Source organism: Harpegnathos saltator, unplaced genomic scaffold (genome assembly GCF_003227715.2).
Source record: "Harpegnathos saltator strain DR-91 unplaced genomic scaffold, Hsal_v8.6 scaffold117, whole genome shotgun sequence".
NCBI classification, from domain to species: Eukaryota; Metazoa; Arthropoda; class Insecta; order Hymenoptera; family Formicidae; genus Harpegnathos; species Harpegnathos saltator.
This window is the reverse complement of record NW_020229892.1, coordinates 1,039,604-1,062,002: the sequence shown is the minus strand read 5'-3', so window position 1 is coordinate 1,062,002 and position 22,399 is coordinate 1,039,604. Positions and strand designations below refer to the sequence as shown.

Sequence of the window (22,399 nt, the reverse complement as noted above, 5' to 3'; positions counted from 1 at the left end):
TAAGAATTTTTTTCAGTCGTGAAATTCGCTCCATTTTCTATTCGAAAGATATTCTCGAATATCGCTGCTCCCTCCCGAAACATCTCGCTGCAATAAACGCGTGCTTCTCCTCTTCTTTCTCTCTTCTCCGTTCTTCTTTTTTTTTATTTTTTCATTTAGACGTCGATATGATATTACGCCATTTGGTAGTAAACTCCAATTCTCGATACGGCATCGAGCGTGTCGATCGTTAAAACGAGAACTGGCGGATCGCGTTGAAATTCAAGTATCGCTTAAAAAACCACGGCGGAATTTTGATATCGCGCATCCACGACGAGCTGGTCGCTGCAAGCTTTCATTGCATTTTTCGGCGACCGCGCGCGCCCGCTTGTGCGTGCCATCGTGCGGGTTTCATCAGGGACCCCCTCTCGTGATCTCTTTTCGCAGGATGAAAAGGGGAAACTGCAAGCCCCATCTGTGACTTTCTGTCGTGACAAGTCGTGGGGTAATATTGCCATATTTTATTCCGTTACACCGACATCGATACTCCGGATTATGTAAGATGAGTGAGGCTGAGTACATTCATGGAACGAGTGCATGCATTATCGTTGCGTCTTCTTAATAAATTTGAATTGAAATTTTCAAAAAATGACCAATTTGAGCCCACACGCGATGTAAAATGTGAATAACAATAATTTATCTCTACGAGAAACCTGTCAGTACAGAAAAATACAAACAAAATACAAACGCTATATCCTCTTGCTTGGTCCTCTTGGTTTTCTTTAGTGATAAAAAACGTACGTAAATATATGGACTCACTAATTTCCTCTCACGTCATCTGATGTCAATTGAAACAAAACTATTTGTTCCTCTCGGCAACGTATCGTACCTCTTCAAACCATGAAGTAACTTTGCCTCAATAAGAAGAAGCGATTCTCAAATATTTTATCTCCGAATTTGTTTATCACTATTTGAAGGCCAAAATGTTTATGTTTTAATGTACTGATAGGCTTTTTGTAGCAATAAATTATTGCATAAAGTATTGTACTCATGTTTAACATCGTGGCTCAAATTGGCTACTTTTTGGAAATTTTGATTATTATTTGACAGAAATAATTCTTTTGTGTTAATAAATTTGATTTTGTTATATTGCCGGCGCGTGCAAATTATCTCTGTGCAGAGCTTGGCGAAATTTATTAAGGAGGTGCAACGGTGTTGTATGCACTTGCCCTACATACACACTTTACCCTCGTTTATTTTACGCGGGAAAAATATGCCCGCGATATATCTTCGGGCATAATTAGCTTCCATGTTATAACCGTAAGAAGTATTTCATTTTAACCGCAGTTCGAAATTAATTCGCCGTTCTCGGAATTAATTACGGTCCTTACAACGTTGGTAATTATTGCTGCGACCATTTAGTGTTCTCGCTTTAGCTTTCGCTGGACTCGTTGATACCGGTTTTTGCATAAAATATTTGTAATGTTTCCCTGATTACTTATTGTTTACCTAATATAAATCAGATGTTAGTGCGTCTCGTTGAAACGATTCGTTTTCAAATCCGTATTCAGGTCAAAAATACGACAGCACGACTCTGATAACGTCTCGATATCGCACGTAATTTCAGTAAAAATTAATATTATCTCATTCATGGTTATTGATTGTCAGCATTGGAGGGTGTTTGTCTCGCCGTGAGTACTTCGCGGACCTCATCTGAATCGCGCCGGCTGATCATTTTAATCTTGACTACTTAGTCGCGCTCGCGCGCGAGCTGCTTCTCTTAATTAGATCGGAAAAAAGAGGCTCGAGAAAATTTTTGGGGCTAATAGAGAGGGACAATCCGGTCAAGGGGGGTGAACGACTTGGAGTTCGGCCGCGGAGACGAGGGGGCCGCACACGGTCCGATGCGGCATGTGGGCGCGTATATACAAGGGGACGAGAGAAACGAAGGGATATCTCTCAGAGGGGGCGGTGGAAGGAAGGGTCGGCGCAGGGTCGTGACGCGGTACAGAGTGTGGGTTGTGGGACTTTAATTTAATAAAGCAATTTGTAACGGAATACGGAACGAGGCAATAATGGCCGGTCGGCGGGGAGGGTTCTAATGAGCTGCTTACCGCACTCCAACCCTGAGCCTTCGACGTCGGGGGAGGTATACGTTTTCCGACGTCGGATATTCGTCCCTCACCTCCCCCGGTCTCTCGTATTCGTCCTACTAAGCTGCCGCGCATATTTCCGCGGCCACCTCCGACAAAACCCGATAAGTCCGCGTTTTTATCAAAATTTGTATGCGCCGCATACGGGGCTGCGGGATTTCTTTCGTGGTGTAATTTCAGGCTCTCTTCGAGAATAAAGCGCTCGCACGGTGGTCGTCGTTGTTGCCGTTCGTGACTTATCGCGTGATCGCGATTGAAGACTCGCGAAGAAAATAATCGAACTCTCTTGATTGATAGTAGCGATTATCCAAGTTTTCATTACCACGAGGGATTTAATAAGACAGTTCAAGCGGAGTTCTTTGCAGGGGGGTTAAAAGTGAGATTAATTACGCGTCAAAATCGCGGTTTATGTGTACGTGGGCTCGCATCTTTCCTCGGAAATTCTTTCCGGATTTTGATATATCTTGCGATCCTCGCAAATAGCGTCAAATGTACGTGTATGAGGATGTATCGCAAACATATTATACTTTCATACGCGCGAAAGCATTTTAATTAAAATATTTTTTCTTGAATTTTTTTTCAAACGAGCCAGGTATATCCGGTGTTGCGTCCGGTCGACTCGGCGATTTATTGCCCGACTCTTTCTGCAAAATATTTTTTACGCATGGGAATTCGGTCCGGCATAGTATAAAGTTTTAACCCGACCACATCGACCATGCCCAATTCCAATCGAATCCGCCCGGTATTTCGTTCCGGCTTTTTTCCCCGCCGAAGAACTGATTAATACAATAAATAAAACGAAACTCCGCTTTTCCCATCGCCGCGGTAACTACCACTTCGCAGCCATCGAAATTTCCGCGTGTTTAGATCATATGTTCCTTCTCTTTCTCTGGCGTAAACGTCAGTGAGTAAAATCCTCAGAGAGGGAGAGAGGGAGAGAGGGAGAGAGAGAGAGAGAGAGAGAGAGAGAGAGAGAGAGAGAGAGAGAGAGAGAGAGAGAGAAGTGTCGTCCATTCGTCTACTCGTTTACGCATTACGTCGATCAAAGAACTATTTGTTTTTCGACACGTGGCCATATTTGTCGAGGTATCATCCTCCGCTACGCCAACGATTCCGGATTAATCTTTGTAGCGTGTCCGCGGCATGACGGCAGGTGGGTGGTGGGGCGGGGACGGTGGACGGAGTAGGACGGCGGGACCATAATTTAATCAGCCGATTTAGAGTGAACAAGTGACACGCGTGTCAAGCAGTGTATGCGAGCGAAATCGCTCCGGATAATGCGTATATATCGATACCCGCCTCCGCACCCACACCGCGCGCGGATACCGCCGCGGATAACGCCCCGATGTCCGATTAGACGAAGTATCGGCACGGGCAAATTGATGCGTCCGTCGCGCACCGTGTCGATGTAAATCAGCGGCAGGTGACCGTATCGGCGCGGCGTTTCAAAAAAGAGGAACGATCAAAAACGAGACATCGCGGCCATTCGTAATATTCGTTATCGGCGAACGGAAGTTCGGGTGCGAGGCTCGACGCGCGCGATTGCTCGATTTATACGGGGTGAGCGACCCGCGGTGTCACGGGCCGTTTTATCCATCCGTGAGTTCGGGGCGAAACAAATCATTCGCGGTAAAGATGCGTCGCGATTGGAACACGCGAAGGGAGGGAGAGAGAAAGGGCGGAGAGAGAAAGAGAGAGAGAGAGAGAGAGAGAGAGAGAGAGAGTGAGTGAGCGTGGCGGGGAAAGAGACGGAGGGTTCGATGCGAGATTTTTTTTTTTTTTCATTATTTATCGTGCGATTTTGGTGTTCTTGTTTTAGCACTGGTGAACGTAGAAAATCCGAGGTAGCAAAATTCGTAATTGTTTTTAGCCGGATATTTTTGCATCAAAACATAATATTAAGAGCGAAACAAATTGCCGACAATGTCTCTCTCTCTCTCTCTCTCTCTCTCTCTCTCTCTCTCTCTCTCTCTCTCTCTCTCTCCTCTCTCTCTCTCTCTCTCTCTCTCTCTCTCTCTCCCTCTCTCTCTCTTTCTTTTTCGACGCGCATGCATTATTCATCTCGCATTAATAATAACATTTGAGTGAATGCTAAAGTAACGTTTGCTAAAATAACGGGAGTAAGAAGTCGGGGGTTACGCAGACCGACGACGGTTCGTCACTTCGACGTAATTGAATCGGATGTCGCTCGACTTTGTAGGAAGCACGATCGCGCTCGTGAAGGGGCTGCTCGCTCCATCGACGATGTGAGTAATAACGGTGCGCATCGAGTCGACTGACGTCTGAGAGGAATGCTTTATCGAGTGTGCAAAGTGTGTTGTCACCAAAAGTAAATGGATGCTTAGTTAATTTGGTAACGAGGGCATCCCGCTGTTCGCGCGAGATCCATTAAGGAAGCACCGGCGCGAATCGAAGGGTCGTAGTCATTATCGGCAGTCGCAAAGGAAAATTGTATTCGTAAATGAAAATCTATCGACCTCATCTATAGATGAAGAACAAGTTTTTAAATGGAAAATGATATGTGATAATTAATTACATAAATTAAATCATAATACTCCGACATATATAAAGACATACCGCGCTTTTCTCTTTGCACAATCGAACATGAAGCAACTCTTGCTTTGCAAGAGTTCACGTGTAAGTTAGTATGTTACATGTCGAAGTCGATTTCTCTGATAACAATATGAATTTTTCGAGGCGCACGTCGAAAAGTGCTTCTTTCGCTTTCGGCACCGAGATGATGCCTCGTGAAACACACTTGCGAGAGGTTATTGGAAGCTAGTTGATCGCGGTCGGCACTCCTTGTCAGGGTGATCCTCTCTCTCCGTCGGTACCGTGAGTAATAACAATATACATCGGTCGGCGCGCGTGGACCACCGTTCGAATCTCGTCGCATCAGCGACGTTTTCATCACCGGGTTCGCTCACGTGACGCTTACCCGGGTGAGTTTTGTGTCCATAAAGCCCAAGTTTCCGAAGGAGATCGAGGAAAACCTAGAAGGGAGAGGGCGAAGCCGGTGGTGAATGCAGACGCGGACGGAAAAAAGTAGGAATGAGGAAAAGAGCGAGCGATGATGACGCGTGCGGTAGGAAAAAATAGGAAGGAAAATATATATATAGGAAGCGGCGGGCAGGAAAAACAGCCGTGCACGTCGTGGGTATCCAAATAGAAACAAGGTGCACGATATCCGACGTTCTCGTTATGGGAATGGGAATGAGGGGGCAAGACGTGCGGACGGATAGATGATATGCCCATCATTTTCGGGGAGAAGTTGCAGGAGAAGTTGTTTTATGCATAGGGTGAGCTGCGTGAGCACCAGATCGTGATGTTACATGAGGATTTGGCCCGGAGAATCTTCCGCGTAGGTCGCAGATTAACATTAACGCGAAAGTTGTAAAAGGAGTTTTAGCGAGAGTTCCGCTTATTAATTAATACCACAAGAGATTTCATCAAGAGAGAGAAAGAGGGGGAGAGAGAGAGAGAGAGAGAGGACACGGTTCGTTATAAATTTTACGTAGCGGCCGGTGATATTAAAAATCCGAGGGACGCTGTAACGAGATTTCGCGGGAAAAAAAAAGTAAGTACACAGAGTTTCGTGTTTCGGAAGATCTCGGGAACGAGAGCCCCTCGCTCGTGTCCGATTTGACTTTGTTTTTAGCCCCGGGTGCCGCGTGTTCTCAATTAAAGTTCCGAAAGAATACATCGAGACGATTATCGTCACCGCGCGAGAGGGTGGTAAGGGGATGGGTGACCGTCGGGATGGAGGTAGGTCCGGCTTATCTCGGGTATAGTTGTACCCCGATATATACGGTGCGGAGGCATAAATAGACGACGGTTCCCGCGGCGGTCGTTCGGCGATGCCTCGCGAGGGCCATGAGCCGATCAACGTTTCGCTCCGGAATATAAAATATACCGGGTAGCCGGTGTAACTTATATACGTTTCGTACGGGGAACGGGGTGTGCTGCTGTTTCTCTTTCTCTCTCACTCTCTCCCTGTCTCGCCTCTCCTGGTCCTCCCCGTCGCCCCACGGGAGGAGGATTCGACGAGAGGCGAGGCGAGGACGAAGCGAGGGGCGGGCGAGAGGGCCGAAGAGGTAGGTATCCGCCGCATGTATCGGGCGGTAGAAAAGGCAGAAACGGATGCCCCGATGCCGCAGTTAAAATATTGCCGGAGTTATTCGCGCGAGTGTGGGAAACGTAGCGCGCCGCTGGGAGGATGCGGGGTAATGCGGAGAGGCGGATAGCGGCGGGGCAGGGGTACCGACGGCCGGCGGTCGCTCCCGGGGGTGGGGGCAGGGTTGATATTGAATATGATGATATTCCGGATCCGACGCCGCAGCGGACTACCGCTACCACCCTCTTATTCGCCCCTACGGTACGTACGACACACTGGCTTTCCGTCGTGTGGCGGCGGCCACTCGAAAGCACGAGAGCACAAACGCACAGAATGCACACATACACACACCCACACGTGTACACGCGTGCCCACACGTGTGCCCACACGTTGTCCACGCCCGCGTTCTACACGCTGGCGTTTCGCCGCCCTCCTTACGTCACGACACGCCGCGGCACATGTGCCACCCTCGAGGGTTGATGTATGTGCCATCTCTCTTTCTCTTTCCCTCTCTTGCTCTCTCTCTCTCTCTCTCTCTCTCTCTCTCTCTCTCTCTCTCTCTCTCTCTCTCTCTCTCTCTCTCTCTCTCTCTCTCTCTCTCTCTCTCTCTCTCTCTCTCTCTCTCTCTCTCTCTCTCTCTCTCTCTCTCTCTCTCTCGCTTTACTCTACTTTAACTCTGTCTTTCTCTTCATCTTTACCCTCGCCGACCACAAACTCTTGTCGTCTCTGTCCGTCTCTCCGTTGTCGAAAGGGGACGACGCGAGACGTCACGTGTTCCTCCACTTTGTTTGTGATTTTTTTCTCTGCGGTGCCCTTAATCGTCTTCTCGTAAAGGCGGGGGTGTACACGACGCTCGAGCGATCGGCCGTACCGCCGGGAACGTCCCGGTATGTATGTCGTAGGGGATCCCGCCGGCTAATTGAGCGTGAACCGTCCAAGTGCCCGGAGGGAGTGCGAAGGGAGTGTGTCGGCACTTGATAACGATCGGGATCGATCTGGCGCGATCAGCCTCGACGGTGTCTACACGTAAACGAGAGTCGCATGGTCGCATGATAATGTCGTAGCTGAGACACGTGAGAAGAGCAGCTCAGAGCGTCACGAACACTCGAAACACAATTCTTCTAATGCTTGATGAAACAGTACGCGCGTGCGCGCGAGATTGTTTGATTGATGTAAAGTCGATGAATACGTGGCCTGATTAAATACAGAAGTCGATTAAATATATCGGAAACGTCGAACGAGAAGTCACGCATCGTTTGGCCATTCGCCTGTCGTACGATGCGAGCGCGTTGTATATCAATAAATTAGGAAGTAATAGATTATACGATTATTTGAAATTCAATTGGTAATTAGTATGCGTTGCATTATACCGGCGAAAGTTTGGCGCGCGCGAACTCGACAACTCGAATCAATTTTAAATTCAACGTCCGACACTGCTCGCGACGTGTACAGCGCAGTCTCGTCCGACTAACAGTTGTAGAACTTTGTTCGCGTCAAAATTATTCCACATAATTCCGTATGCCGTAATTAGAGCCGCATAAGCTCTCGATTAATCGTTATTGCTCGGGTGTATTTATCACATTCGTCGTCCTCATTCGTAAGTTCTTTCAAATTTTCGTGTATCGAGCGAAGGAATACGTGATTTTTCATCAGTAAGATACACTCTGATAACCGTGGTTGTTACAGAAAAACACGGGCAAACACGGTTGCGGTGTTCGAAGAAAGCTAAATACATGGCTAATTTCGGGCAGGTTGATACGACGAAACGGGCACTTTGACAGAAGCGCGCTTTAAAAAGAAAGAGGGTCGACCTGCGTCGTTGTCATCTACATGTCTCGTCTAGATTGAGAGTCCCCATTCGTGACCGCGAGCCCTCCGCGTCCCTACGACTTCCTTTCCCGTGCTCCCCGCTCGATGGTTTCCACGCATTTTTTAAATTCCTCCACCCCGTGGGCGACCCACGACGGGGAATCAGGCCGAACGACTTTCCGGGCACGCCGTTCAAACGGAGACACGTTCGGCAGCACGTGTTTCTTCACTTTGGCGGCCCTGTGATTTTCCCGCCGCGAAAGCAAACACGCGCAGCTGTCAATCTCGCCGTGCATACCCGGGGAAAACGTAACGTAACATCCGCAGGCGATGGAAATGTACGACGCCGACAATGCGCGTATTCAAGTGTAATAATAATAGTAATAATGTCCTCGTTGCTGAAAAGACACACGAGAGAAACGAGAGAGAGAGAGAGAGAGAGAGAGAGAGAGAGAGAGAGAGAGAGAGAGAGAGAGAGAGAGAGAGAGAGTGAGGGGGGGGAGGGAGAAATGCGGTAGGAAATAAAGTAGTGGAAAACGAGATATGGTCAGAGATGTAGTTAGTTGCATTATTTTTTAAGCGGCAAAAGTATAATCAAGTGCGATTAGGAAATGTTAATGTTACGAAATATGTCCAACAAATGTAATTACATTTGGTGCTACGTTGATATCGATTCGGTAGATGCAGGAATATCACACCAAAGATTTCGATATTAAACTTAAAAATTGAACTTACGTGTGTGTAATCTCGCTCGCCATGCGAGAGGATCGCTGACTAGTCCCTGAAGACCCGGCCAATAGACAGCTGGGTGTCGTGGTTCTGTTCTTTGTTGAAATTGCCCGATACCTGGAAAAATTGACAAAGGGACGCGAGTTTAATCCGAGGTCGTTTTATCTCAGAGCTACGCTTTTGTCTGTATCCTCAAACATTTTTGTGATATTTTGCGAAAGAGAGAGAGAGAGAGAGAGAGAGAGAGAGAGAGAGGGAAAGAAAGAAAATAAAAGAGGGAGGCGTTCAGTGCTTATCGTATTAATAAAGTAGTTCATCGCGATATTAGTAACGAGAGTGATGTATATTTAACCGATATTGGTATTACATAAGCGTGAACATAACATATGCCTCAGTTGGGCCGTCATTGCCGATAACGTTATCGGATTTACGATAATTCAGATAGCGGCGCATATTGAAGTAATAATCGAAGGAAACCGTAAAATGCAACGATGAGAGAGACAGACAGAGAGAGAGAGAGAGAGAGAGAGAGAGAGAGAGAGAGGAGAGAGAGAGAGAGAGAGAGAGAGAAACAACAGTGGAGCGAACGCGAACGCGCTTACTGACCGAGTGAAACAGCTTCCTCGGATCGATGTCGGCCAAGCCGTCCTATTTTTCCACGTAAAGCGCTTTATTAAGCCTCAGTTTTTCCCCCCGCTCGTTTCCACATCTACGCGATTCATTTCATATTTTTATCACTCGCAATTTTCATACAACTCGCATCCGCCCGGAATATGCAAGCGGAATTTAAATGCCGCGCAATTTTATAAGCCGCGCTACCTCGCAACAGATTTCGATCTCATTCTCTTGCTCTCTCTCTCTCTCTCTCTCTCTCTCTCTCTCTCTCTCTCTCTCTCTCTCTCTCTGCATTTCTCTCTCTTTCTTCCTCAAAACAATTAAATGTTAAATTGAGAAAACATCAAATACTCGACGTTTCAATCGCGCTTCAATCAACGTTTTTTTCCGCTTTTTCTCTATAAAGGAATTATTAGAGAGAATCTCTAGGTATATCTTTTCTTTTGGAAAAATTCGCCTATTTCTAGGCCGCTATTTGTAGCCAATGGAACTTCGTATCTATCGAATTCGGTGTCTTAGTCCAGATTATCGGCAAGCGCCAAACATACACACATACATGCACACACATGATGCCAGATCCATTCGTAGTCTCGAGAGCGGTTTCTCGGCACCTCTCGCTACGCGAAAACCTTAATGATCCGACCTCTCGAACGTGAGAAATTAGTCGACTTAAGCCGGGCTCTATGCGATGGAACGGCGCGGCGGTTGGGAAATCGAATCGGTAAATATCAGTCGTCTGGATCCCGCGGACTTTTTGCACGGATTAAGGGAGATTAAATTGATCGCCGGCATGTTTCTCCGATCGATCGAAACGCGCGAATCCGATGGAAGATGCGGCGGAATTATTAGCCTGCCGATCGCGTTTTGCGAGATTTATCGTTCGTTCGCCATTCACATGAAGACTAGACGCCGGTGCGGCTTTACGTGTGTCTCCGAAAGAATTCTCGTAGCTCACCCCTTTGCTCGATTATCAGATTCTGATAAAAGTCTGATATCTTATTGTCATAGTGTCATTAACATTTTTTGAATTGATTTTTCAAGGAATAATAAGCAGAGGTCATACATTCGCGAGCCTATTCGTAAGCTCCGCGTAGGACGACATTACTTTCAGCGTAAAAGGTCCGCTTCGGACGAGACTCATCAGCGCACCGTGATCTCTCGAGAGATTGCTGGATCCACATGTAATTGATCATCATTATGGAATAATAGCCCGTGGCATCCCCGATCTTCCACGCGGTCAATCTCGCCCGGGAGTAATCCGCGATATTCGCGCGCGTTCACTATAGAAAACACGAGTCATTCAGGGATCGGCATTGAAGAATTAGGCACGATCGCGATTGAGGACGCGGGGCTCCCGGTTGCGTGGGCGTTTAATTCGTTTCGGGTGCGTGTTCCTCTCGCCTATCCGCCGGACAATAAGGCGTCATTTCCATTTTACCGTCGACGGTAAACGACGGCGAGAAAGGGACGCGAGAGACGTGCGGAAGGATGCGCGCGAGATACGACCGACGCGAGATCGCCGAGGCCTTTTGTCCGTTACGCCGAAATCAGGCGGAATTTATGAGATCATAAACGGCTGAAGCCGCGCGCGCGCGCTCATCAACAAAAATACCCGCGATCGCGTTCTTTGTCCGTTGGCCCACGTGGCGGGGTCCGACGAAAGCGCGTCGCGGTGACCGGTGAGAGACGGATACGAGAGTCGACGGCTATCTCGATTCTTAAACGAACGGTGGACCCCCAGCATGCGCTTTTACGACGAGTCGTTTCACGAAAGCGGACGCCGCCGTGAGTCGGGCAATTAAAAGTGCTTAAAAACGTGTGTATACACGGTGTCCGAGAAGCCTCGATCTTAATGTCAATCGTGGACTTTTTTGGGCGAATCTGCTGGGCGGTCACCTTTTCGCTGTATCCTTTTCGTAGCTCTGTCGACGATCCATCGCTCGCTCGCGCACGCGTCTTGTAGCTTCCCGATATTTAATGTTTAACATTCAGCTCGCGAGACGCAATTAAGAGCCAGGGCACTTTTATATCCGTCTACAACTACTCTGACTCGCGAGGATCCTCTTGTGGTGTCTTGTCGACAGGCAGCTGCGTCGACGCGTCGATATCTCCGTCGACGCGGTATCCGCTCGAAATTGAGAGCTCCCGAGCACCTTGTGTGGCGTGTATACATGATACATCGCCGTGATTCGCCGGAACGATCGCGGAAATCACGATCGTCATAAATATTTGACGCACTATCGCGGTGAATAAGGCACGGCTGAAGCGGCGACGAGCGCCGGCGAAATATTTATCATTTAATATCGCACATTTTGATGGGCTTTTTGTCATTTATACAGCGGCGACCGCTGGTCTCACGCTCGTCCGGCGAATTTAATTAATGACCATCCAGTGTAAAGTCTGCGTGCGCGCGAAAGAGAGAGAGAGAGAGAGAGAGAGAGAGATCGGTATCAGATGTCAATTAGCGGCGCACGTTGCGAATCGCATAATCGCGCCGCGATGACGACGGCAACACGGCGATTTCGGAAAAAGAGAGCGATCTTTGTACGAACTTGGTGACACGGGATTGGGAGAGGCGGTGATTGCTATCCGATATCTTTGTGAGAATTTCTCTCAGCGATACTTAACACACTTTTGGCGGCTGCACTTATTTCTGAGAAAAATTTTCAGTCGCTGCCGATAGACTTTGCGAGGTCGATTACAAAGTTTCTAAAGAGACAATCGTTTTCCTTGTATATAAATTCATACGTCCTAACTTCATATAGCTTCTATAATGATATAACGTTATAATGGTATTATTCTAAATTATTTTTAACTTAATCGTTAACAAGATGAGAACACAACAATGAGAAAAATGAGAAAAAGGGAGGAGGCTACTTGAAGTTCACGATAGGAAGCGATAGGATATTTTCGCCAGCTATTTGTCGCAAACTCGCGATATGTTCGGCCGCGTTGCGGCACAGTGTTGCGTTTATTAAATTATTTCACTTGGTTTAATCGAATAGAAACGCCTGGCGCGCGACGTCGCTACGCTCGAATCGGAGGTTTGTTATTGATATGAATGAAACGCGACGCGGTGTTTTAGCGATCGAAATTTATACCGGAATATACATACCGGTGCGCAGCCAACGGAATACACATACATATGTATCCCGATGGCCATCTATAATTCTAACAGAGAGCGGAATTCGCACGCCACCGTCGTGTCGTAAATACCGGCAGCGCGCCACTGTCGTATTTGTAATCGACGTAATCTGTCTAATACGACAATGAAGTCGGTTACCCATTAAACCGTTATTGAAATCGTATACGATTACGCGAATTACGGCGGTAGTTTCGACAAGTGCGCCATTGCGACAAATGCCCGGGTGTATACAACGCGTCAACTGGCAACACACTGGCAAATATCGCGAACGCATTTGACACGATTATGATATAATTTCGATATATACGCGGCTGCTTTATCTCGTCCTTATGAAATTACGCTCGCGCTTTGGATATTTTTTTCGTGCCTCCTCTGTCTCGTCTGCGACTCTCGAGAAAAGAACTCTCGCTGATTTCGCGTGAGAAATATTCTTTTTCTTTTCACAACGACGTTTCGCGACGACTGATGATCTATTTCGGCGTATTTAACACATTGACTCTCCGTCGTCTATTACGTAAGCGTAGTACATTAACATTTCTGGAGACGTAGTATTACATAGGCGTAATATTATACCTACTGATTAGCCTTCAAAGATTAATAACACCGGTACCAGCTATGTTTCCTCAATGTGAAAAATTAATTACGTAAAACAATTTTCTACTCGCTGGCGCCACAGTAAGTTTTTTAGAAGACAACGTGTTAAATAGGTGGCCTTGATTTAAACATTTATTTCGCTCTATTTCTTTGAGCTTATAATGCTTTCTGAGAAATTTCCCGCAATCGCAGTATTTTAACGTTTAGAATGTTGCAGCAAGTGAATTTGTTCAAGAAGCATTTCGTTTCCCTATCGATTCGCGGCGCTCATTGGCCGCTTCGGAATTTATTCGCCGAGCAACTGCTTTTATTGCAAGCCGCGAGACATTAGAGGCGCCTCTTAATGCAGTTACCGAGGGCGACGCGATTGCGCGTAAATTTTCAGACCTCCGCGATCCTCCAGTCGCGTTGCTTAAAGGATACCCCACAGTCGCAAGAAAGACGCGCGTCGCGAGCGAAAAATTGGACTTCTCCAAAATTTTGCGAGCTGCGCCCGTCAGGGCGAGCGAATAAGGGAGCGACGTATAATTTACGATAACCGTAATCGGAACAGATGTCACGCGATGTTTTCGAGGTTTCTATTACGCGTGATAAAAAATGGTAGACACACGCGAGGAGGCACATGGCGCGTTAGGCGGTTTCTTTTCGAGGATCCTGTGAATATCTGTTTTCAGGACAAATATACCGCCTCATGATACTCGACTCCGGCGAGCAGAGTTGTTCTATTTCGGAACATACGCTCGTAGCTCGATCGACTAATTTCGTCATAAATGTCCGCACCTGCCGCGTTTTTAATCGCGATTTTACAAAGTACGGCTATTCTCGCGTTCCCGTGAAAATCGGAGACTCGTATTCGGCTTGATCGATTGATCGATCGATTGGTTAGTCGGTCGGTCAGTCGGTCGGTCGGTTCTTTTTCGTCTAGCGACGATTTTAAGAAGACATCGCGAAACGTGACGACAGTAACAAGCCCAAGTGGTTTCCACCGCAAAGGTCGCAAAAATTCGTCGAGTGTAATTCGTAACGAGTGGACGGCGTAAGAACGTAACTGCGATATTTTTGCGGCGACGTTTTCAAAATTGAATTGCTCGCGCGTTGCATCGCGTCCCGAAACGATTCTCGTTTTTTACAAGGATGCAGGAATGAACAATATTTACGGCGATCCGTTTTGGCGTGGCCGGGTGTTAGTGTCGTATATAGACACACACATATGCGCGCACGCACGCACGCACGCACGCACGCACGCACACACACACACACACACACACACACACACACACACACCACACACCACCACCACACACACACCACACACACACACACCACACATACACACACACACACACACACACACGCACGCACGCACATGGAACGATTCACTATTATTTCTTTCCTTTTTCGTGCGCTATTTTTGCACGCGGCATTAAATTTATATGCATCCCTTTAGCGTCACTTTTTATCGTCGCCGTATTGTTCCGCTCGGCGTTTACCGTATAGTTTATCGTAATGCGATCTTTTTGCACGCGTTCGACCGCGAGCGGTTTCCTGCGACCTCTCGCGAAATCCGAATTCGCCACCAAGCCGCGCGCGACGAGAATGGTCGTCAGTTGGTTAACCCGCAATATCCTAACTTGCTCCCGTATATGGCCGCCCTATTTGGCTATCAAATAATCCGCGTTCTATTGCAAATACAGAGATGCGCGATAAAATTATCGTTCCCCTCTCCTCCCCCTTCTCTCTCTCTCTCTCTTTCTCTCGCGCGCGCAGTTATCCTCCTTTTTCCTATTATTCGTCTATCGCATCGATCGTTAGAAAATTTCGAAAGCCCGTCACGTTATAATCGAAGTTCTTCATTATCTGTATGAAAATGTATCGAACTGTTATACGTTCGATCGAACGTTTACGACGTCTCGATAAGCGCGTTTCTATACGTGAAATGTACAAGTCGCGAGTATGCGCGCGCGGTGCTTAGCGATTCGTTATCGCGAGCGCGACCGCGCTCTTGGTCGGGAGCGAATCATTTAGAAATTTAATGCTATGAATGTTAAGTAACGTCCCTCGTTTGCGTTGCTCGTTAATGCGTACTAGGGGGGGAGCAGGTAATTCGGTAAGCATAAATTTTACAGCCATCGTTCCGTCCCTCTCCTCCCCTCCCCTCCCCTCCCCTCCCCCTTGCCACGCAGCTCCGGTATTTCTAGTCAATATTTCAATCAAGATCGCGTCGCGTTCGTCTAATTGCCGAATTGCCGTTTTCGTTATAGAGCCACACGTCGCGCTTGGAATAATCCGACCGACAATGAAGCGACGACGACGTTGTTTAATCGACTGAAATTATTTTAGAACACGAGAACACGATGTTGTTACCCGCGTGGTTCATGCAGTCGCGCGGTCGCTGCGCGAAACTTTAAACGAGGATGTTTTTACACGCAAGATACTTTGCGTGATATTTGAAGCAGGCGTTTTGTAATGTGCTTCAGCTGCGTTAATATTATCGTTTCAAGGGTCTTTATGGATGTACAATGCTCGCGATAGAGCTCGCAAACGCTGCGCGGAGAGAGTCCAATATATTTTGATCGACAATATTTAGGTAGCGTCCCATTCAGATAGAAGAAGCGACAGAGTCATTTGAACGGATTAATAGATTACGGACGATGATACCGACGTTTGTGAATTAAAGCCACGTCTTCGATATTAGCGCGATATTGTACGACACACGATTTGTGTGAGCAACTTCATAATACGACCCTATCTTCCCTTGGTCTCGACTGTCCCCCTGTCCTCTCGCCGTCCCGATAATTCTAAAATTGATGTCCGAGAGAGAGAGAGAGAGAGGAGAGAGAGAGAGAGAGAGAGATACGGTCTCCCGATGGTCGCGGAGAGTTCATTTGTGCGCGAGAAGAGGCGCAGAGGTAGGATTTTCGAAACGGCCCTTAAATATTCATAATCCGTTCCTAAGGCGGGCAGAGACAATCGCGTTCATTTACGCGTTTCAATTCACGGTCAGCTCGTGCGAATGTCGGACGAACACGGTACAGATTCGGCATAGCGTTTTTCACGATGCGGTCGATTCCAAGCGCCATCAAGACGACGACGAGGACTCCTCCCGGCGGGAGTGTTAATGACACATTTTCGCGAAGTCAAACGTCGTTGTCATTCGCCGGCGCGCGTAACTCAGCGCCGGGGAATTCATCAGCGGCACGGAGTCCGCATCATCATGTTTCTGTATTTAGCTTGACGCGCGGGCGAAGTTAAATGTTGCAACGGAAAGCGCGCTCTTGAACGTGACATCTCCCATAAGCTTTCAAGACGATGACAAACGCATTCTGCCTTGTGGCACGCCACCCGGCGGAAAAGTTATGCATTCGCGACGTCGCGCAAACGAGATCTTGATGACGCGGCGGGCCGTCAGCAACAAAATACGCCGCGGCAGCGGCGTTGTAAAAGTGAATCGAAAGCTCGCGCTTTCGCGCACCTCGCCGTCATAAACTTTTAATCGCGCGTGTCTCCGGCGCTTGCCCGCGGCTCGTTTCACATTACCACGAATCCTTGCACGCAGACTCGTCCAAGCAACCGCATGCTCTCGCGATTCTTCTTATCGCATCCCCGACAATATTTATAATTCGTTCACGATTCCTTTTCCTCTCTTTTTCTGTATGCGTGTGTTCGCCTAGAATCGCGCGCCGGAAATTTCTCCGGGGCGCAAGTTTTCGTTTTATCTCGCTAATAATAAATCAAGATCCGCGGGCGAAATGTGTCCGCCTACTGCGCTGCACGGGACGGGGTTAAAACAGGCGATAGTGATTCGCGCGCGAATCAAAGCGGAAAATCAGACTCCGGCTATGTAAATCCGTGAATTATACGCCGAGCGATCGTATCGAATGCACAGATAGTTTCGTAATAGATTCGTAGCTCCTAGTCGCGCTTTCGTCTGGCCGCGGTGGCGCGATCGACCGCCCTTGGTAATTCTGCGATTAATGCGTTCAATCCGTCTCGCATTACACGCGCGCGCTATCGCAGCACGCGACGATTTGCGCGCGCGGACCAGCGGGAGCCAGCGGTTTCCCTCCCTCCCGGGGTGATTTTCTATTGCATAAACGGCAATGGCGAATTGTTACCGTTACAGATGTTACTAATATCTGCCGGCATCAATAATAACTCGTGACGTTAATCTCCCGACACCGCGTACGCGCCAAGTACCCTTTAACAATATTTCCACCGGGGACCCTCGCGCTCGCGAGGTATAGATAATCTACGTTACTTCTCGTGAGGGGACAAATCTCGCTCGACACTCTGATTGTTTGTTAGAAATTAGAAATTGTTTATTGTTCAATGAGACACAGTCGATTGATATTCCAATTGACAACACGACGATATCCAGCGACAAACAAGTACGAGCCGTAACGGCTCTGGTTTCGCACAATCCGACAAAAATCGACCTTCTCACTGGGCAGCAGAAGTCCACCCTCTTTCGGCAAAAATCAACCCCCTTCCCCACCCAAGTTGTCTCAGTCCAACACGCGATCGAATTGAAATTTCCCCGATAGCGGCGATCCGGCGAACATCCCTCGAATTTCTCACTGCCTCAGTCGCGGATAAACCAACGTAAAAAATATCCCCCCGACTCGAGGGTTGAGCTTGAATCTGCCAAGTCGGACCCAATGCCTCGGCCGGGTGGTCCAGTGGTTCACTGATCGCGCAGACCTCGGACGCCGCGTCGTGTGGGTGATTCGCGCTACGTGATTCGAACCTGTCGTGCTTAGAAGTTATCGTACGCACCCGAGGACGCCGTGAAACCGGCGTGCATGGCATATCGCGGCGCCGCCATGTGCTGGGGATGCGGGGTCGGCGGTAGAGCCGCGTGCGACGGCGGTACCGGTGCCTGGGGGTGGGCCGCCGCCGGTCTCGAGAGTATCGTGTCGATTCCGTGGGGGTTGCTACCGACGGAGGTGATGGAGGTTGCCGGGCTGTGCTTGCCGCTGCCGGTTGGCGACGATTGGCCTTGCGTGATGGTAGACAGCGGCACGGTGATGCGCGGCAGTTGAATGCCCTGTTGCTGCTGATGCGGCGGATGATGCTGCTGATGCGGCGGCGGCTGCTGCTGCTGCTGCTGTTGTTGCTGCTGCTGCTGCTGCTGCTGTTGCTGCTGCTGCTGGTGTTGGTGCTGCTGCTGCTGTTGCTGCTGCTGATGACTCCTTTCTGCCATGGAGTGCAGCGCTGCCAGCGGCTGGCTGCCGAGCATGCCCCCGCCGGCGGCACTCAGATTGAGAAACTGCAGAACATGGGGCGCGGCCGCCGCGTGGAAGTCGTGCAGCCAGGGTGGCCGCGGCGGCGGCGGCGAGTGGCTCGTGGCAGGCGGCGGCGAGCACGAGCCCAGGGAGGAGCCCGCGGACGAGCTGCGGTCACCCTCCAGGTGATTGTTGTTGCGTCGGTGCGCGTCGCTGAGCGACGACGACATGTTCTCGGCGATCTCGAGTCCGGTCTCCGGCGTGGAGCGCGATGGCGGGTCCGGGCACGGGTCTCCGCTGTCGGCGCAGGCCTTGCCGCTGGTCAGAGAACACACCATCTCGCACCACGCATAATTCGGTAGTGAGCGAAAAATTTTAGCCGGTGCTTAGCTGCGTGCCGGGATGAGCGCTGGCGCGATCCGGCTGGAGCCGCGGAGTCCTCGCGCGGGGCTGATCCCCGAGGACTCTCCGGCGCCGCAGGAGGAAACGCTGGTCGCGCGATCGGTGCCGCGTCGGCACGCTGCAGAAGGTGTCCAGGTGCTGTTGTTGTTTGTGACGCGGTGACGGTTACGCTACGGTCTCACTGCGCGCGTTTCCCTCGGTCTCAACAAGCAACGATTCCCTCCTCCGGATAGACACACTGTACCGACCACACAGGTGTAGTAGTAGTAGTAGTAGTAGTAGTAGTAGTAGTAGTAGTAGTAGTAGTAGTAGTAGTAGTAGTAGTAGTAGTAGTAGTAGTGGTAGTAGTAGTAGAGTAGTAGTAGTAGTAGACACGTCCGACACTCACCGTGAACGCGATCGCGACTGCCACTATTCCCCCCTCGAGGGTAGGTTTCCCTTTCTCGCTGTTCTCTCTCTCTCTCTCTCTCTCTCTCTCTCTCTCGCTCTCTCGCTCTCTCTCTTTCTTTCCCTCTCCGCGCACGCACTGCCTCCCGTAGCCGGTGTTTCCGTTCGTTCCTCTCGTTTCGCGTGTCTCCACCTCGAGTCAGTCACTGTTCCCCATGATTTCGTGTGAGCGCACGACGCGTCGTTTACGCGCGACCGGCTGCGACCGAGGCACGACGTTCCGGGTTGCCGGTGGCGATCGATCAGCGAGAGAAGCGTAGTCGTCGGCGCGCACAGTCGTTGTGGACGGTCGGTTCACCGGGTCCGCGCGATGACATGGAGAACAGTAAACGCGGTCGGGGAATCGTGCTCGCGGACCGATGATGCCGATGGTCGCCCGCGGCTACGTGGACGGTGGACGCGCGCGCGCGCGCGAGACCAGGAAGTACGTGCCGCGACGACGATACGGGAGCTCGGCGAGTGACTCGCGTCGCGTCAGCCAAATGGTGTACGAGCGGGGTGCATCGGGCGCGCACTCTCTCTCCGGCGGGAGATCGAGTCTCTCTCCCGTGCCTTCGTCCTTGCCCTCGTCCTCGCGCGCGCGTTTCCGCGTTAGGGGAGATAGCTCGGCCCTCGACGCGAATGGATTGGCGTGTTGTCCGTGGGTCGGTTGACTACCCAGGGGCGGTACTGCCTCCGGATTGGTCGACCTGGTGGTATTTTAGCGGAAGGAGAGGTGTTCCGGGCGGGGCCTCTCAATCTCGCGTTAGCTTCTTGTTAAGCGTCTTTCATTGTGTGTTTAAATTCGTAATTTATGATCCCGACTGAATAAAACAAGAACTTGCTGGTTCGCTCGCTCACTCGTTCGCTCGCTCGCTCGCTCGCTCGCTCGCTCGCTCGCTCGCTCGTTCGTTCGTATGCTCGCTGCCTGCCTGGCTGGCTGGCTGGCTGGCTGGCTGGCTGGCTGGCTGGCTGGCTGGCAGGCAGGCTGGTTGGCTGGCTCGCTGACTGAACCTCTCTTGGCTGAGACTGGTTCTCTAGTGTGCTCGACGACTGGGCACCTCTGCACGACTACGGTGACACTACTGTCTCGATAACTTGCTTCCTTCGTTCCTTCCTTCCTTCCTTCCTTCCTTCCTTCCGTCGTTCCTTCACTCGCTACCTACCCATCCACCCCATCTACCATACCCATCCTCTCCCCCTTCTCGCTTATTCTCTCTTTCTCTTTCTCTCTCTCTCTCTCTCTCTCTCTCTCTCTCTCTCTCTCTCTCTCTCTCTCTCTCTCTCTCTCTCTCTCTCTCTCTCGCTCTCGCTCTCGCTCTCGCTCCCTGTTAGTCTCTGTGTCGCTGCATCCATCCAACCCGCTCGACCTCCACCACCACTCAGCGCGGCCTTCCAGCCAGTCAAGTACGCGTAGACAGAGCAAATCGAGTTATTTGCTGTCGATGGTCCATTTGACCTGCTCCTCGCCTACTATATACGTATGCCGATGCACGTGTCAACGAGAATTCGGTTACTTTATCCCGATGAACCATCGCCGCGGCGCGCAAAGTTACTGACGTAACTAATGTCGGATGAACTCTCGCCGGCTCTCTCCGGCTGGCAGCCGACCAATGTAATGTCGGCCGCGCTTCCGGTCGCTCACTCGCTCGCTCGTCTATTGGATCCGCGTTTTAGACTCGCCTTCGACCGTATGGATAATTTACGGCGGTCGGTCGACTGCACTTCGCGCTGTCGGTCATTAAGCGCCGCGTAGGCGGGCTGCTCTGTCGCCTTTCCTACTTTCCTCCCTCTCTCTGTCTGTTTCTCCCTACCGTGCACGTGCCCGTTCGAAAAAGAGCGCCCCTTTCTCTTTCTCTCTTTCTGTTGCACGCGCGCGCGTGCGCTCGTGCGAGACCGTTTTCAACCCTTAAACAAATTCCTCGCAAATTTCACCCCGCGCTTGGCGTGTGAGCTAAACATTTTTAAACTCCAAGTAAGTTCCTCGGTCTCGCCTACCTCGTGAATATAAATTCGCGTTGGCTTCGCGCTTTAACCGTAGGTAACTGGGTGCGCTACAGCTCTCGAGGACTGTTCTCTCCCGAGTATATATATATATGGAGTAAAATTTAATAAAAAATTTCACTACAATTCCGCAATGTCCAACTTGAGGAATCTTTTAGTTGCATAATAATGTTAACATGCAGTAATTTTAGAAGCAAGGGGGCAGTCCGGCACTCTGTAATATTCGGCGATATCCTGTCGCGAAGAATCGAGGATTCGCGTTATTGGCGTGACACTTTGGACGACCCGGTATATGTTCGAACGCGCGATACTTGCATCGTTAAATGCGCGCGTGCCGAGATCGATCGTTTAAGAGTAATTATGCTAATGCCGGCCGATTATGATGAAGGCTCGAAATAAGCTTATACAGAGTGTCATCATTACCACGTTCAAATACGTGCGTATTATTAATAATGAAACAATAATGGGTATTATTGAAACAGCATGTCGCAATAATAGCCGGCAAGCAGCACAGTTGCCGATACTCGCGCTGCATCGTATCAATCATAGTCGCATTAATAACTTACGGGATAGGGAAACTGCAAGCCATTTCTCCCTGAGAGTATCTTGTCACCCGTTTTCAATGCTGAAATTTAATCTCTCTCTACCTGATTCCGGGAAAAAAGAGTCTTTGCGCTTGAACAATTAGAAAAATATAATACACATCGACATCAATTGTCGTGTTTCTCAGCTTCCATCTTAGCACTTGTGCAAAACATAGAATATTCGTAACGCGATGATTTGCGCAAGAGAACATCTTGAAAGACCTACATCACGCAAGTCATGTTATTATTTTCACGCGAGATACCTATCTCCCGTGTGCTCTTTATTTAATTACCGCGTCGATTCATACATTTTTTGAGGGACGCGGACGTAAAATGGAAAGGACCGGTCGGGGAACGGCCTGGTATTCTCTGGCGGGAAGACCGAGCGGGATTTAAATCTATTTTATTTGACCCTGAAGAGAGGAGGGAAAAAGAGAAAGAGAGAGAGAGAGAGAGAGAGAGAGAGAGAGAGAGAGAGAGAGAGAGAGAGAGAGAGAGAAGGAGGGAGAGAAGGAGAAAGAGAGCGAAAGCGAGGGAATCGGTTCTTTTCACGGAGAAGCGACGTTGCAGGGGCGGACGGAAGAGGAATTCACGTCGTCCCTTTTTTCGTCTCGCGCTCT

General features: G+C 49.5%; 1 protein-coding gene across 1 annotated transcript in view; it reads right to left on the bottom strand.

The window, feature by feature from the left end:
• HGTX (HGTX homeodomain transcription factor) overlaps positions 1–19,018 on the bottom strand; it is a 37,312-nt gene extending 18,294 nt beyond the window's left edge. The window contains exons 1-2 of the mRNA XM_025303547.1: positions 17,915–19,018; positions 8,791–8,901 (exon numbers count right to left, since the gene is read on the bottom strand). Of these exons, the coding sequence (XP_025159332.1) occupies positions 8,791–8,901; positions 17,915–18,701 (898 nt within the window). The 5' untranslated portion in view covers positions 18,702–19,018. The remainder of the gene's footprint in view (positions 1–8,790; positions 8,902–17,914) is intronic.
• Between the last annotated feature and the right edge of the window lie 3,381 nt (positions 19,019–22,399).